Genomic DNA, 16,964 nt, shown 5'->3' with positions numbered 1-16,964 from the left:
TTTTGTGCTCATACATAACATGGTAATATAAAAGATTTCAAAAGCTAATTAATATATTTTTATTTTGTTGACATTTTGAAAGAAATAAAAACACAACACAGCATGTCTACAGTGATAATAAGAAAGAGGTAAATAAAATGAAATAAAACTTGACAATCAACTTATCTACAATAACACGAACAATAACTGACCTTGAAACACTTGTTGACAACCTCCTCTGCAAGACCAACTGCCTCAAAGATCTGAGCTCCTTTGTAAGACTGCAGTGTGGAAATGCCCATCTTCGCCATCACCTTGGAGATACCTCTTTCCATTGCTTCTGAATAGTTCTGGTAATACAGTTGTACATGTTTAAAATGAGATTTTCAATACTATGACAGTAAAAATTAATCATATTTTTAATGTATTAAACTATTGTATTTTCAAAATTCTTGCATTATACAATGGTACTGACAGTCCTAATCAATTATATTTTCTGGTTGAAGCTATGTAAAATATTACTGATAATTTTTTGTTATTTTTAACAGTTTACTATTATTCAGGGTTGCTACAGGAGTCCAATAATGAAATTCCCTGACTTTTCCCTGATTTCCAGACCAAATTTTTCATTTTTCCCTGACTTTTTTCGACGCAATCCCCAGGGTTTTTGGCAATTAATGGGTGAGCCAGCCGAGCCACCTCGGCTGCCTGCTTCATGCGCCGCGTCGTCTGCAGGCTTGGACTCGGCGCTGCGGCAGTAAGTTTATTTGTGTAAAGGGATTTTATATTTTTCCCTGACCAACGTCGAAATTCCCTGACTTTTCCCTGACTTGAGACCGGATTCCCTGACTTTTCCCTGATTTCCAGTCCTGTTTTTTTTTCCCTGACTTTTCCCTGACTTCCCTGATTTCCCTGACCTGTAGCATCCCTGTTATTAACTGATGCATGATAACAATCCTTTTGAAAAAGAAGTAATAGAATAGTAACAAATAAAACATCAATCAATGAATCACATTGTTTATTTACATGAACATTGAATACTGTAATGGGATTGTAAATAAATTTGCTATATGCAGGAGTTTGCTGCATGAAAGTACATGAAATAAAATGTTTAATGTATGATAGCTGAATACCTCCTAGTTATTTTGTAACAGTTATGAAATAAATTTCAGAAAACAATCACAGTTTCTACAACTACTCTTATATATAAAGTTATAATAACATGACAGTTCTAGTTACCTTGTAGAGAACCTCATCAGTGAGTGCGGGCTCAAGCACACCCTCCTCTCTCAAGGACTTGGCCATCTCAAACACAAAGAATGGACAAATGGCGTCCGCCCCATAGCCCAGTAGCACACACACGTGATGCACCTCCCTAAGAGAGTATAAGAGAGTAGAGAATTGCCTTATTAATATTAAAAAATTGTGGTGTTGCAAGTTAATCTATATAACGCAGCTAAATAACTGACATAAGATGAGGCCATTTTTAGTAAAGAGAAGTCTATGTTTCTTTGGTTTCATGAATTAAAAAATCTTATTTTTCCATATTTTAAAATACATCACATAGTTGTTGCAGCATGACATTATTTCTGCTTACTTTATTCACTTGGGTTCATATGCAAGACATAGTAAAATTTAGACTAAATGAGCTAATTTCACTGTTATTGAAAAGAAAAGAAAAGAGTATAGTAACATGACAATTTAAATATCAAAATACAAATGTGTTTGAGGAATAATTACAATGAAAAAGAAGAAGGAACTCGACAGTGAGAACTATTGTGGGTTGTACAGATAGTGAAAAATGATACATAATAAAATAATATGCCTTTGAATGAAACATTATGAATTAAATCAAATACTGTACACTTTATAAATACAGTTAAAAATAATTTATCAAAGAGCTAACGCAGAATGAATTATTTTGAGATGGTTAGATAATATTATAGGTTTTATTCAATTATAGTTATTAAATAGAGGTTTGGTAACATACTGACAGATGACTAAACATCATGTTGTTGTACTTTCTTTAAATGCGTTATTTGAATCAAAATTAACATTTTTAAATAGATTCAAACTGTGTAAATAACAACACAAACAACTGAGCAGTTTCATAATTACTTGATATGGTATACAGAAAACAAAGACAATTGCTTCCTTACTGTCTGCCCAATCAATACCTAGAAATAACTATAGTGAGGTTTTTCTTTCTTATTAGTTGATATGAGACTGGTTGGTGAAGTTTCCTTCGTTTGCAATATCAGAATTTTAACATATGTTAGTATTACATATAAATATATTCGACTCCACTTAAATCATTGAAAATTACCCACAGTAGCCTAATCATTGAATACTACATCAATGTAATAATTTATTCCAAATTTCATGTATTCGCATATCCAATCTGCATGTATGTATCAATAGAATTGCTGTTTTATTTTTCTGTGTAAAGTTATTTAGTACTATCAAACTGTAATTTGTACTGCCCTAGTCCTGTTCTAAATTACTATTAGTTCTAGTCAAAACAACTCCCAGTCCTATTCCAAACTATATCGCTCTTCTAGTCTGAACTACTTCCCTAATTCTAATAGCTAATTAGTTATAAAATTAATCCTGTAGTTCTTTAAAGAATGACAAGACTCTCTGATTCTATTTTAAAACTACCCTCTAGTCAAAATTAGTTGTGGTTACCATTCATTTACTATGAATGTTAAGTTTAGCTCCAGTTCATCACTCTTTAGTTCTAATTTCTGGAGTAGTAGCCTATCTTGACATTTCAAACCAAGAGAGATTACCAAAGACACAGACACACTCAGACACAAAATTGTTCGATACAAGAATTCAGACTAAATTTACATGTTAGAAACTCAAGTATAATTCTTTTGGATTGGAGTGATTGTCGTCTTGATAATAACGAAAAACAAAGTAAATATTCAGTTTAGCTTCTCTTCATCTTCCTATTAGTGTAGCGTCTGGAATCTGACGTTGTCACAGTCTTGACTCCTGGAATCTGGAGTCATGTTCGTCTGAAGAGATCCAAAAAAGTTTGGTGAGGAAGAAGCTCACAATGACCTCTTTAAATCATTTTGACATCAGAGACAACTAGACTACAGAATATAGTGTAATCTAGGTAAAGAGGTATTTTCATTATCTCATCAGGTGCACATCGTAGCCAAATATTTTTTCTTCTTTTCCAGATTCTAGGAGTCAAGGCTGTGACAGCGTCAAATTCCAGATGTTGCACTAAGAGGAAGGTGAACTGGAGTTAAACTTGACATTCATATTGAATTAACCCTTTCCACCATAGCTACGTTATCTGTAGATTCATCTACTGTTCTCAAAAATCTCCTATTGTATATGTCATCAATAAATTAATGCTATTGTTCTAGTACACTTAATAGACAACAATAAATAATCTAACTAAACAGTTAAAGAGATTACCTGGCCTCTCCAGTTTCGAGGATGAGCCCCACTTTCATGCGCTGTCTCTCCTCTATCAGATGGTGGTGTGTGGCACCTAGAGCAAGCAACATACTCACTGGGACCCTGCACATCCCCATACCACACGTGTTATTCACTGTCACAAACCATCCATCTCCCTATCTCACATTCTCCTCTTTAGCACAGTATATCTAGCACAGGAGAAACTATTACTTATCTTAACGATTTTAAAGCATTTTCTTGTACAACAAGAAATATGTTCAAAAATATTGATTAAATAAATATCTCAATAAATACTAAATGAATTAATTGCTCCAAAAAAATTTCTGTAGAGTTAACAAATAGTAAAAGCAACTAAATTGAGTACAGCAAATACAAGTATCAAATATGAACAATGGTCACTCAATAAAATTATTCGGAATGAAATCCATTGCGTTACACTAAAACAAGTGATATAAGGCATATTAAATACATTGGAATCTGGATGTTGGAATGAAACTTGGCTTTATTGGAGATGAAGTTAGGACTATGAAGTCATCTCTCTTCAATATAACCTTAATAGACTGTAATTTATTTTCAAGAAAAATGCTCCAAACAAATAACCACTTGAAAAGAAAAAACATTGGAATGCTTTGTATTTTATAATTGGATGGATCATGTGCCGAAATTAAATATTTATAACAATAATAGGTTTTTAAATATAGAATTTTGAAATTCAACACAAAGTTCACAGTACAATGTTACAAATTATTACTTTATTAGAGAGTTAAGAGGACGTAAATCCTTTATAAGCTACAATTAAACATTATAAAAACAGGCATTTAGTGATAAAAGTAGCTTGAAAAAAGTAAAACAGTAAAAATAATGGAAACAAATTTGACATTGCTTCCTTTATTTTTTACACATAGTGGAGAGTATTGCTGTAATCATATTACACTGACCGGTTGGCACCAGCCTTTCTGTCAGAGAGCACGATCAGCTGGTAACCATCCCTTGCCGCCTTAGCTGCCTCATCACAGACACGGTTCAGTGTTTTCTCTAGACCTTCAGGACCTTCTTCCTTCGCAAAGGTAACATCAATCTCCTTTGTCTGCAGGACAAAAGTTGAATCAATATTAGGTTTATTGTTGTTATTGAAATACAAGGTGTAAATATAAGACATCAGAATGTTTTTTTTTTTAAAGTAGTTTGAGACTTCATGTTACCTCCACAGAGGATAACGTGCCAATGCAGAATATCTTTTTGAAATTGTGCTGCAGAAACCTTAATATTAAATACTATGATGATAACTGACTGTTATACTGATGATTTTTGTGGTTTAGGCAATTTAACGATTGATGGCTATGAATACATTAATGATAGTGATCTACACAAGCAATCTAATATCATGGAAAACATCAATTCACACTGAAACGATCCTTCAGTCATACCAGTGTGAAAGGATAATAGGACTTAGGAAAGGATAGGATTTCAGACATTTGCCATCATTACACAAGTTACAAAATGTATAACACAACATTTTGAGGATTGAAATCTATTCTTTTCGTCAAGTAATAAGACAATTAGTGTACAATACATGTATTTAAAAGTTACAATGTGCGGCAATGGACTGTCACTAAAAAAAGAAAGAAAATCAATAAATAACAAAAATTACAAAGAATACCAGTGTGGTCAAACAATTTATAATTAAAAGTAATGACAGTGATGGTTGTTTATTACAAATAATAAATTGAAATAATTTATTATAGAAGTGACAAACGTACATGAGTGTTTACAGAAAACAATTATCTTTTTTGTGGAAAACCGTTCATCAATATATACCATAAGAATGCCACATATTTATACAGCTTTGTCTTTCAAGAAATCTTTGAACAACTACATCTCTGCTTCAGATTACTTATCTTGATCATTTCATTTGATTGCCTACACTTTTTGTTTATAATGCTAAAGACAGTTCTGAGAAGACTGAGATTCAAATTTGTTTTAGCAATGAATGAAATATAGATAGAGCAACACGAATTGCGATAACTAAATTACTTTTTAAATTATACAATATATAGTGTAAAGTGGAAATCCCACATAAAATACTGCAAGTTTCAAAAATTAGTTTATTTCGAATAGATGACATAAATATCATACATAATAGTGAATCAAATTATTTAACCGAGTTTTCTTCTAGTTAAACCTTGTACAAGTACTTTAATCTTGATATTAAACTTGTAGGAAAACAATTAAGAAATTACGAAAGAAAAGAATAAATTGCATGGAGTTAAATGAAGGAATAGGGATAAGAAAGAGAGATAGAATAAGGAATGTGGGGAAAAAAGTTAATTTTAAATGAAGAAGCATAACCAAATAAGACAGAAAGGGATTGGGTGAAATGGTGGATAAAACATGAATGAAGATAGGAGATGTAGGATAGAAGACCAAGAGATAGGCTAGAGGACAAATGAAGTTATGACAAAAAATGGTGAAGACGACACATGTAGAGGAAGTGTGAGATAGAAGATATCAATATGATGAAGTCAATCATGTCCCAATGAAATTCAGTGAAATTGTAAAAATGCTGAAACCTAATACTAAAATATTGTACAAAACCCACCTTCCATCCTCTATGAGTATTCTTCTTGAGGACTTTCAGGTCTCTGAGGGAGATGATGGGCTGAGGCAACATCAATCTGTGGCACTGCTTGGCGCTGGGTTGGAGGATGTTTTGTTCCGGTCCAATTGGGCACATCAGGGACATGACGATCTTCTCTCGGAATGGATCTATGGGTGGGTTTGTCACCTAGAACACATTTGAGAGCTGTTTTAGTAGAATGATTGACTCAGTGGGGCCATGTCACGCTGTATCTGGAGCGTTGTCAGTGATTTGTTATTTCCATTTCCTTAGCTGGTGATTTTAAAAAGTGAAAGACTGTTGGAACACATGGGATACATACATTAATGGATCCGGATAGAATTTATTTTATCAAAGATTTTATACACCCACAAGACTATAAGCAGTAAAATGTTCCTACTAACACTGTTCCTGATTTGAAAGTGTCAATTTAAAGGAATCTGATGGATTGTTTCATTAAAATTGTCATAAAAATACAGGGTGATTCAAAACTAAACGGCAATCTCTTGAGAGCTTATTCTATAGCTAAAAACAAGTAAAAAAGTTCATATAACCATATGCCCGGAAAACGCTTCGTTAGCGAGTTACGCCTAGCGAAAGATTTCGCCCGGATTTCAGAACCCTTGGTGAAGTCAGGCCGTATAAAAATGGTAAAGGTAGTTACAAATACAATTGTTTTTTATGTTTTTATATCTGACAAAATTTATTAAAATTCGTCCCAGAGCTGTAAATGCAATTCCTTTCATAGATATCTTACGTAAAACACAAGAAATTGGTGCAAAGAAATAACACATTTTTTGTGTTTAACGTAAGATTACTTCCATAAAATGTTAAATAAAGGTCATTTTTTTTCTTAAACAGATTTGTAGAACATTTAATTCTGAAAGATTCATGTTGAATTACTTAGGAAAAAAATTAATAATAGGTATTGAAATTTAGCTTTATTTAAAAATAAAACAGACGCACAAAAATGCATATTCTTATCTGCATAAAATATTAACTAATGTTTAGGTTTGTGAGTAACAGCTGATCATTTATTCAACACTTTTTATCGTCATATTTTCTTTGCAAAGGTTGGCAATATCAGCTGATCAACAATTAAGTTCATGAAGTAATATTTGAATAACCTTTATGGAGGTTTTTTGTATTGTGGCGTGTGAAGATTGTATTTTGTGAGATCCTGTGATTATTTGGAAATATTTTATACAAGTGTATAAAATATTTTATTAAATATTTATTTTTAAAATATTTTATTAAATATTTTTATAAAAGTGTATGTAATTATCTTAGTAAATAATGGCAGATAATGTAAATGGTATGTATTCCGTTTGAAGAGTATACGGACATGATACTGATTTACGGCAAAGTTAACAAGAATGGTTTAGCTGCAGTTCAGGAATATCGTGATACTTTTCCACATCGAAGAACACCTGATCGCAAAACATTTGAAGCTGTGGAGAGACGACTTAGAGAAACTGGTAGCTTTAAACCGAAGCGAATAGATACTGGTCGTCAACGTAGCGCAAGGAAACTATAATAATGAACAAGCAATAATAAATGCTGTAGAATTATCACCCAACCACAAGCACCAGAACGATTATCACGTCAGTTAAATATTTGCCAGTCAAGCTTATGGCGGACACTTCATGAAGCACAGTTGTACCCATTCCATATAACACGTGTTCAAGACTTATTACCGCAAGATCTTAATAAACGGAAGATGTTCTGCCGCTGGTTAAGAAGAAATTGTTTACGACATCAGTATTTTCTTCGGCGTATTCTCGTTACTGATGGAATCCTGTTTTACTAGAAATGGAATTGTAAATTTTCGTAATACCCATACTTGGGGCGTACGACAACCCACATGAAACTGCGATGAGGCATTTTCAACATACATTTTCAGTCAATGTATGGCTTGGTGTTCTGGGTGATAATTTGATTGGTCCATTTTTCCTCCCTAATCGACTTAATGGAGTAGCGTACTTAAATTTTTTTAAGAACAAACCTGCCTACCCTCTTGGAAGATATTCCTGTTTAAAACAGAATAAATGCATGGTTTATGCACGATCACGGAGCACCTCCACATTTTTTCTAATGATGTGAAAAACTATTTAAATGATACATACAGTAGACAATGGATTGGTCGAAATGGACCAGTAAAATGCCACCACGTTCTCCTGACCTCACGCCAGCAGACTTTTTTCTTATGGGGTTGGATGAAGTCAATTGTTTATTCAAAACGGATTAACACCATAGAGGAGTTATGTAATCGCATTACAGAGGCGGCAGAAACTATCAAGAATGCTCCAAACGTTATGAAACGCTCTAGAAAAGAGTGGATTCGTCGTGCGAAAACGTGCATTGCTAACAACGGAGGACACTTTGAGCAACTATTATAGGTGATTTATTACAGTTTTATAAAGGTAAATACATTTTATGTTAATGTTCAGTCTAGAATAAATGATCAGCTGTTACTCACAACCTAAACATTAGTTAATATTTTATGCAGATAAGAATATGCATTTTTGTGCGTCTGTTTTATTTTTTAAATAAAAGCTAAATTTCAATACCTATTATTAATTTTTTTCCTAAGTAATTCACATGAATCTTTTCAGAATTAAATGTTTCTACAAATCTGTTTAAGAAAAAAAATGACCTTTATTTAACATTTATGGAAGTAATCTTACGTTAAACACAAAAATGTGTTATTTCTTTGCACCAATTCTTGTGTTTTTACGTAAGATATCTCTGAAAGTATTGCATTTACAGCTCTGGGACGAATTTTAATAAATTTGTCAGATATAAAAACATAAAAAACAATCGTATTTGTATCTTTGTAACTACCTTTACCATTTTTTTATACGGCCTGACTTCACCAAGGGTTCTGAAATCCGGGCGAAATCTTTCGCTAGGCGTAACTCGCTAACGAAGCGTTTCCGGGCATATGGTTATATGAACTTTTTTACTTGTTTTTTAGCTATAGAATAAGCTCCCGAGAGATTGCCGTTTAGTTTTGAATCACCCTGTATATTATTTACTTCAGAAGGATTTATAAAAATAAATTATATTGATATTTGGCAACATGATAGAAAAAATGTTGTCTTATTGGCATTTATTAGACCATATTTTATGGGGTATATAGGGCCAAGTATTTCAGAATAATAAAATACAAATCAAGAAAATTGTAAACTAATCAAGGTTTTATATTATTACAGTATATCTACTAGTCCTGTATATTCTTACGGTACTTATTGTATATTTTTAACTCTAGAATATTCTTTAACAACAGTTAATGTACTTAATTTTAATCCATTTTAACATGATATATTATTTTAGTGGAGAAAGTATGTTGATTGTATGATGATATATATATATATGAGAAAACCAATAAAGTTTTGTTTACTTAAGTTACAGTACACAGCCTCAAATAATTGTATCACATGTTTTAAAACAGAGACTATCTGATTAACTACTGCAATTTTTCATTAAAGTATTTTTCAGAGTAAGAATATTTTGGAGTTGAATTTCAAATTTATAAAACTAATGTCACCTGAGCAAACAGCTGCTTGAAGTATTCGTACGGAAGAGGTTGAAACTGTGACAGACAGGCGAGGGGAGCATCATTGCCCATTGAACCCAGTGCTTCCTTCCTGCAAAAATGTAACAGATGTAATTGAAATCGATTCAATAACCTTTGGCACAGTGCATGTAAATAAGAGATTTTACATGCATAAAAACCTTTTCTCATAAGCTTATTAAAAAAACCTAAATAGCTCTTTCTAAATCAGATATCATGCCTTGTGATATTATGTCAGACTCACTTTGTCCTGATCATGGGCAGCAGCAGCATGTTGATGGTCTCTATGGAGTAGCCAAATAGTGATATGCGCCGATCTCCACCCCAGATACGGGTCATATCATGCTCTGTGAGCTCTTCCTTCATCTCTCCGTTTATCACAACTGCAGCTGGAGATTCAGGCACTACAGATGAAGCAGCCCGCAACTCTTCCATGGTTATCTACACATCAATGAGGACACAATTCCTCCAGAATTCATTTGCAAACACATTAAATCAAAATATCTTACTTCATCAATCACTGTGTACAGTGAAAATAGTACTTGAAGACTAAATTTTATTGACAAACAATCACTAACTATCCAAATAATTGTATTACAATCTTTAAATGTTATAATTTGCGCCCCTTCCACACTTGCTTTATAACTACATGTACAATATAATTTTTAACTTAGAATTTTAATATATAAATAAGAAGTCAATTTAGACAAAAATTTTAACCCTTCATGGAAAGATGTGGATATATCCATAAAACCATACAATTTTTTCATGTAAAACTGTTTTAAACCATATTTATCAGAGATAATATATCAATCAAACCTCTAAAAACATGGATTGATTAATTATTTTTGGGGGAAATTTTAGCTGAGTCTAAAAAACAAGAAGTATTTTACAGATGTTCGGTATGTCTTCTAACCATAAACCATAAAAAAGTAGGCTATTTAGTGTAAATTTACTATCATACACTAAATTGTATATCAAAATGTATCAGAAAACATGTTTCATATAAATGTTTTGTACCAAGCAAAAAAAATCTTGATGTACTTTGTTAATTTTTGGGCATCCACAAAGTTAAAAACTGCAGATGTTATGGAAGGTGATCCATTGTCATTAAAATAAATATGTTACATCCTGTAGTACACAGGAAATAAAATAACGGTGTCTATTTTAAAGATACTGTGTTCTGATCAGTCAAAAACATTGTATACTGTTGACTAATATGGTTGTGAATCAATACAACCATTAAACAATGAATAATTAATTATAGAGCATAAGCAGTAAAAATCACTATGCTTCTAGCTAGGCTTCAGTATTGTTTCTTTAATCTTCTAGTTACTGAAATTACTATACTAATTTGATTGTATCTTTTAAAAGTTTAAATATTAACAAAGACTTTATTAAAAAAATACTGTAGTATAAAATATGTACGTTTGTGTTTTACTTTAGAGATATATTAAATATAACTATTAGACATTTCATATGAGATAATAATAAAATATTGTACTTACATGCTTAGAAACTACAGTACTTAACACGTTAGCTGCCATGGAGGTCAGATCTGACCGGCAGTAAACTAGCCCTAAATGCCACGCTCATATTACTGCCCAACCCCCGAAATTGCCAAGTTTCTAAAATTATTTTATTCATTAACTCGAATTGTTTTGTTAGTTAAAATTCATTTTCTGTCAAAACTGCATTGAAATCTCTTGAATATAATGCAATTTGAGCGTCGGCCATATCTGGCCGGCACAACATTTTTCGTTGTGATTTTTCATTAAAAATAACACTGCCGCCCAGATCTGGCCGGCACTATATTGCTCACTGTTGCGACTATTTTGTGCGCCGATGTTTGGTATCAGTTAGGGCTGCCGTCTGCCACTGTCAGCCACTGTCCTGCGCAGTAACCATTGCTCTTCCGTGCATTCCACTGCGTTCCCGCCATAGTGTATTGTATCTTCTAATAACCTATTGTGCGTGCGTAATCTTTTCTTTTAACCTAGTTTGAACGAAACTAAACTTGTGTAAACGATTTCATTATGAGTAGTAGAGACGTAAATGAAGAACAAATTCAAAGACTTTTGGACTGTCCAATGTCCAGTGAACCAGACCCTCAACATGAAATTGAGGAAAACATAGGTTCAAGTGTTGACGACACGGATGAAGATCCGGACTTTTTGCCAAGTGAATCGGATCATGACAGTAGTGATGATGAAGGCGAGGCTACAATGGAAATAGAGACAAATGATATGAACGGTGGCGATTCTGGTGAAAATGACGGAGAAGTGATGATGGATGAATGGACTGAATTTAAAGGTAGGCAACAAGAATTTCTTTTCACTTCTACTTCTGAGTACCATTTAAATATGGCCAATGATGCTAAACCTGTAGACTATTACTTAGCTTTCATTACTGACGACATTATACAAATGATGGTCGTAGAGACTAATAGAAATGCCAGTAAAGTATTGCGAGAAACGAGGTTGAACCGAAGTAGTAGACTTAATAAAATGGGCTCCCACAGATGATGTAGAAATGTGGAAGTTTATTGGTATCCTCATATGGATGGGCTCTTGTCTAATCATCCCCGCATAACAGACTACTGGTCTGGCAACATTTTGTATAAGAATACTGTTGCTTCTCAAGTTATGAGCCGAAACCGTTTCCAGCTAATGCTACGCTTTTGGCATTTTAACGATCATGCTTGCTGAGGAACGTGATGGCGTATCGCAAAGATTTTGCCCCTAATTTCTAAGATGATCGACATTTTTTTGAACAAGAAATCTGCTGGCCAAGATCTCGTAATAGACGAGAGCATGATTCCCTTTAGGGGCAGACTGTCATTTCGACAGTACATACCCAACAAGGCCCACAAATATGGCCTAAAGATTTTTCAAAACTTTGTGACCAGCAAGGGTATACCTATTGTATAAAAGTTTACATGGTTAAAGGGACCATCCAGAATGAAAATAATGAATTAGTTTCAACCTCAGTGGTCATGGAACTCATGGAACATAACTTGGATAAGGGACACATCTTATATGTAGATAATTACTACACATCAGTGCAACTTGCCAAAAATCTTTTAGCTAGAAGAACCCACCTTGTTGGTACTGTGAGAGCAAACAGGAAAGGTCTCCCTGCCGATGTTATGAAGGCACAAATAAAAAAAGGAGAAATGAAAGCCCTTGAAAATGAAGATGGTATTGTAGTTACCAATGGAAGGACAAGAGAGAAGTGCGAATGTTGTCCACCAAACATGAAGTAGAGTACGTTCTCACAGGAAAAATAGACAAAAAAGGCAATGACATTTTTAAGCCATTAGTGATAGTTGAGTACAACAAGGGAAAGATGGGCATCGATGTGTCTGACCAACTCTCATCTTATAGCACTGGTGTTTTCGAAAGTCAAGAAGATGGTACCATAAAGCAGCAGAAGAAATAGTTCTTGGAACCGCTGTTGTAAACTCTTGGCTGGCCTACACTAATGCTGTGAAAGCAAGACCTACAGCAGGCGGACATCAGAAAAAGCACTGCATGTCAATTACAACTTTTAAAAGAAAAATCTGGCTGTTTCACTTATGGGTCTAGATAATAACACTATTACTCCTGTAAAAGGTACAGGGCACCATTATCTGACTATATCTCAAAACTTTACTGGAGAGGGAAAGGGTTAGACACAGGGTCAGAAGGTACTGCAAAATGTGTTACAAAAAAGCTGTACAAGTAAGTGGACGTGATGTGGCAAGAAACTGGGCAAAGTGAACACATTTTGTGAGCAGTGTCCTGAGAAGCCATACTTATGTAAAGACTGTTTTCCGTGAAGTTCACAAATAACATGTTTTATAACAAAGTGGTCATGTAATTATTATCAATATTGCAAATTTTTTACAATTTTATTTTATTTCACAACTAAATATTTTACAAGGAAATGTACTTTATTGAAAAAAAAATGATAGTTAGGTTTAATATGTCTGATTTATGTAAAAAATTAAACCAAAACATTTGTAAATCATTGGCTGTACCTTTATTTAAATCCTTGAACAATCACTCCATCACGTAAAATGTGTTTCTAACAAGAATTTAATTCATTTTGTAAGTATCAAAATGATCGATATTACGTAATAAATACTGCCGGCCATTTCTGGCCGACACAATACCATGACAACAAGTCAATATTTGAGTATTAATTTCCCGCGCTAAAGTAAGTAGACAACAACGGGAGTTCGTTTTGTAGGTAAATAGCGATATTCAAGATCGCTAGAAGTTCAACAAATTGACTGTAGGACCGCAGCACATAGTAAAAAAACATAACCTAACATAAACCCTGCTTTTTGATGTTGCCGGTCAGATATGGCCGACAGAAAGTCATACCATTATATACGGTGCCGGCCAGATCTGACCTACATGGCAATTTGAGAGAAGTTTCAAAAATACCTTTGGCAGCTAACGTGTTAAAACCCCAATACGTTTTACTTACTTTTAATACCAATAACAACTAAATACAATCCCAAAACTGGCAATATTTTAATGCACGATTTATATGAATTTAGCATTCAAATTTACAACTTTTAAGATTTGTTTAATTCAACCAAGTACTTGACATTCTTACAAAACAATTACACCCATGTACCTTTTACTTGTACAATGTAATATTTTACTGAAATCATAAAAAAATAATAAAACTAAATCTCATACACAAACAAAACCAATTTTATTCAAACTCAAGATGCAGTCAAATGAAAACCCAAACTAAACACTACCACAAAACAATATATTTACAATACAAAAATATTGCTTAAAACAATGCAGTTTAACTTAAATATGTAAAAACATACCAACAATACAAATAATTTACACAACTGCACTAATAAAACATTACTAGTAAAATATACTTCATAATAAACAAAATCACAAGAAACAAAAACCAAACCTCCACCACTGCGCAAGCACTAACACTTTAGCTGACTCACCATCTAGACGACACCAGCACAGCAATATAGTAAAAAAAATATATAAATTAGTAAATAAACAACTCGAATTATCTTACTTTAATAAAAAATAGGATAGAGCCTTAAATCTTTGTTCATTAAAGCTCTTATTGACTTGATTGTGTCTAAACCTTCACATTAAATTTAGTTATTTCTAATATAAGAAACAATTTAAAAGAAAACAAATGGGGCACAGAGGAGTTTCTGTACATTGAAAAGTATAATGTGTGTGTAATTATACAGGGTAACCGCAAACTCAGCGGTTTATTAATTTTAAACAGCTTCAAGTGACAAATGAACTTAGGAAATGTTTGATGGTCAGTGGGATCTCGGTATATTCAAAACTTTGGATGGCTAATTCTCAACTATACATTTTATCCTTTTTGACACATTAATACAAAAGGATGCAAAGTAAAAAACATTTGCTAAAAATAATTTAAACTAATTTGGAGATGTTAAGGTAAAAAATTAAATTATATAAAAAACTTAATTGTAATATATAAACCATGTTGATAAAGTAAATTATGTTTGAAAATGCTCAGGTTTGCAAGCAATTATAATATAACAAATTAATTTGACCTTTTGCTGCCAATTTAAATAAACACATTACAATAAGATTGCAAGATACAAAGCAACTGCAATTATAACCACTATTCTAGTACAATTGATCTTTTTTCCAAATATATTAAAAGTATACAGTATGTTTTTATAATTAACTAATTAACCCCTGTACATTTCCAAAGTAAAAAAATCTGGTTCATGCTACAATTTTAGTTAGTTTTCAAATTATATACTATTAAGTGAGAGTTATTTGAAAATTTTTAGTTGTGAGAAATCCTTACCTGGTGGTGAGGACTTTTTCAGGTTGCATGGTCTTTGTATGGATAATATTGTATGCAAATTTTAGCTGATATAAAACTAAACTGGGCATATAAAAAACAACAAGGTATATTTACAAATTTACCAAAATTAATGTTAAAAATGAATAACTGTAAGAATGTCTTTAGAACAAAGAACCACCACCACTCTAAAATTTCAATATAACCTACAAAAGCCTTTTTCAATAGCCAACTAAAACATGAGTTTTCTAAAAATTAACATGAGGTAAAGGAAGAAATAGAAAATATACAGAGGTATAGTGCAATTTCTTTCACACAGAAAAGCCCTAGTGTATATTAATAAACATAACGTAAACTTTGAGAAGATAGGGGTTAAGCTTGATCTATAAAACCTTTACTTTATGTAATTTCCCTCCATCTATTTCTTCGTTTATCTCATTACCTGTAATTCTTAAGTAAATGAAATAAAATAGTCAAATGAATTTTCTCAAATAAAAATTCCGGTATTAATTAAATAAATTTCATTTGAAAATAAATGCCCCATCACCAAGAGACAAAGAAACTTGCAACTAAGCAAAAAACTTGTTAATTTGGTTGAATTAGCGAGAAATTAGTTTGATATAAGTTACCAAAATAGTTTTATCCGTAAATAAACTGAAAACAATAAGTTGAATATAAATAAGATTTTACTTTAAAAAATTAAAATAGGACGTTTCTACAATTGAATTAATTTCTTGCTAATAGTTTTTTTTAATTCTATAACGGTTTTGTTATTTATACAGACAAATGTTTGAGCATACCATAGCAAAAGTAATGCAGTTTCAACACAATGGCATATAGATGCAAATAAATTTAGCACAGACAGAGAAAATACTTATGCTAATGAAACTGTTCTAAGACTTATTAATTGTATATTTTCTAAAAAATGTAAATGTGGAACTCTATTTATTATGCAGGACCTTGACCTTCACTGTTCTTTTATGCAGTCTGTGATACTCTATCTCAAATGAAAAAGTCCATGAGGGGTTTTTATAAACTTTGAATGAAAAAAAGTCAAGTAGTTTTCCATATTTGAATGGTAAGAACAATAATAACGAGAAAAATAACAGGGATTGCCACCATAAAATATATTTAATGTTGTTAATGTATTGTTCAAATTTGTATACAAACACATTGAAACAGTGGCTTAAAAATTTTTGAATAATAAGATATAACAACGTCATCATAATGGAGTTAAAAACCATTTGTTGCTTGCATGGTTTAATGAAATTGAGTTTAATTCAAAAAAGCTTTAACAAAACACAGTGATTGGGAAACCCCACTTTTACAAAGTAAACTTTTGATCCTAGCTATCTTAATTACTATCAGAATTTGTTTCTTAATAATATCTTAATATCTGAATTCATCTAAATTAATTTACTTAACTTCTTTACAATGACACCTATTTTATAGACACATGACATTCTTTTAGAAAAACATGTGCTTTTTGTTAAATTACAGTAGTTACAATAATTGAAATAAAAA

At 32.3% G+C, this 16,964-nt stretch overlaps 1 protein-coding gene across 1 annotated transcript in view; it reads right to left on the bottom strand.

Annotated features, from left to right (window-relative positions):
- The window catches only part of LOC124358254 (glutamate synthase [NADH]), an 82,437-nt gene that overhangs the window by 34,541 nt on the left and 30,932 nt on the right, over positions 1-16,964 (bottom strand). Inside the window, exons 10-17 of the mRNA XM_046810548.1 lie at positions 14,584-14,586; positions 9,859-10,055; positions 9,588-9,687; positions 6,020-6,205; positions 4,359-4,507; positions 3,418-3,522; positions 1,219-1,354; positions 192-329 (exon numbers count right to left, since the gene is read on the bottom strand). Of these exons, the coding sequence (XP_046666504.1) occupies positions 192-329; positions 1,219-1,354; positions 3,418-3,522; positions 4,359-4,507; positions 6,020-6,205; positions 9,588-9,687; positions 9,859-10,055; positions 14,584-14,586 (1,014 nt within the window). The remainder of the gene's footprint in view (positions 1-191; positions 330-1,218; positions 1,355-3,417; positions 3,523-4,358; positions 4,508-6,019; positions 6,206-9,587; positions 9,688-9,858; positions 10,056-14,583; positions 14,587-16,964) is intronic.

This window comes from Homalodisca vitripennis, chromosome 3 (genome assembly GCF_021130785.1).
Source record: "Homalodisca vitripennis isolate AUS2020 chromosome 3, UT_GWSS_2.1, whole genome shotgun sequence".
NCBI classification, from domain to species: Eukaryota; Metazoa; Arthropoda; class Insecta; order Hemiptera; family Cicadellidae; genus Homalodisca; species Homalodisca vitripennis.
The sequence above is the reverse complement of the archived record's forward strand: the minus strand, read 5'-3'. Positions and strand labels throughout refer to the sequence as shown.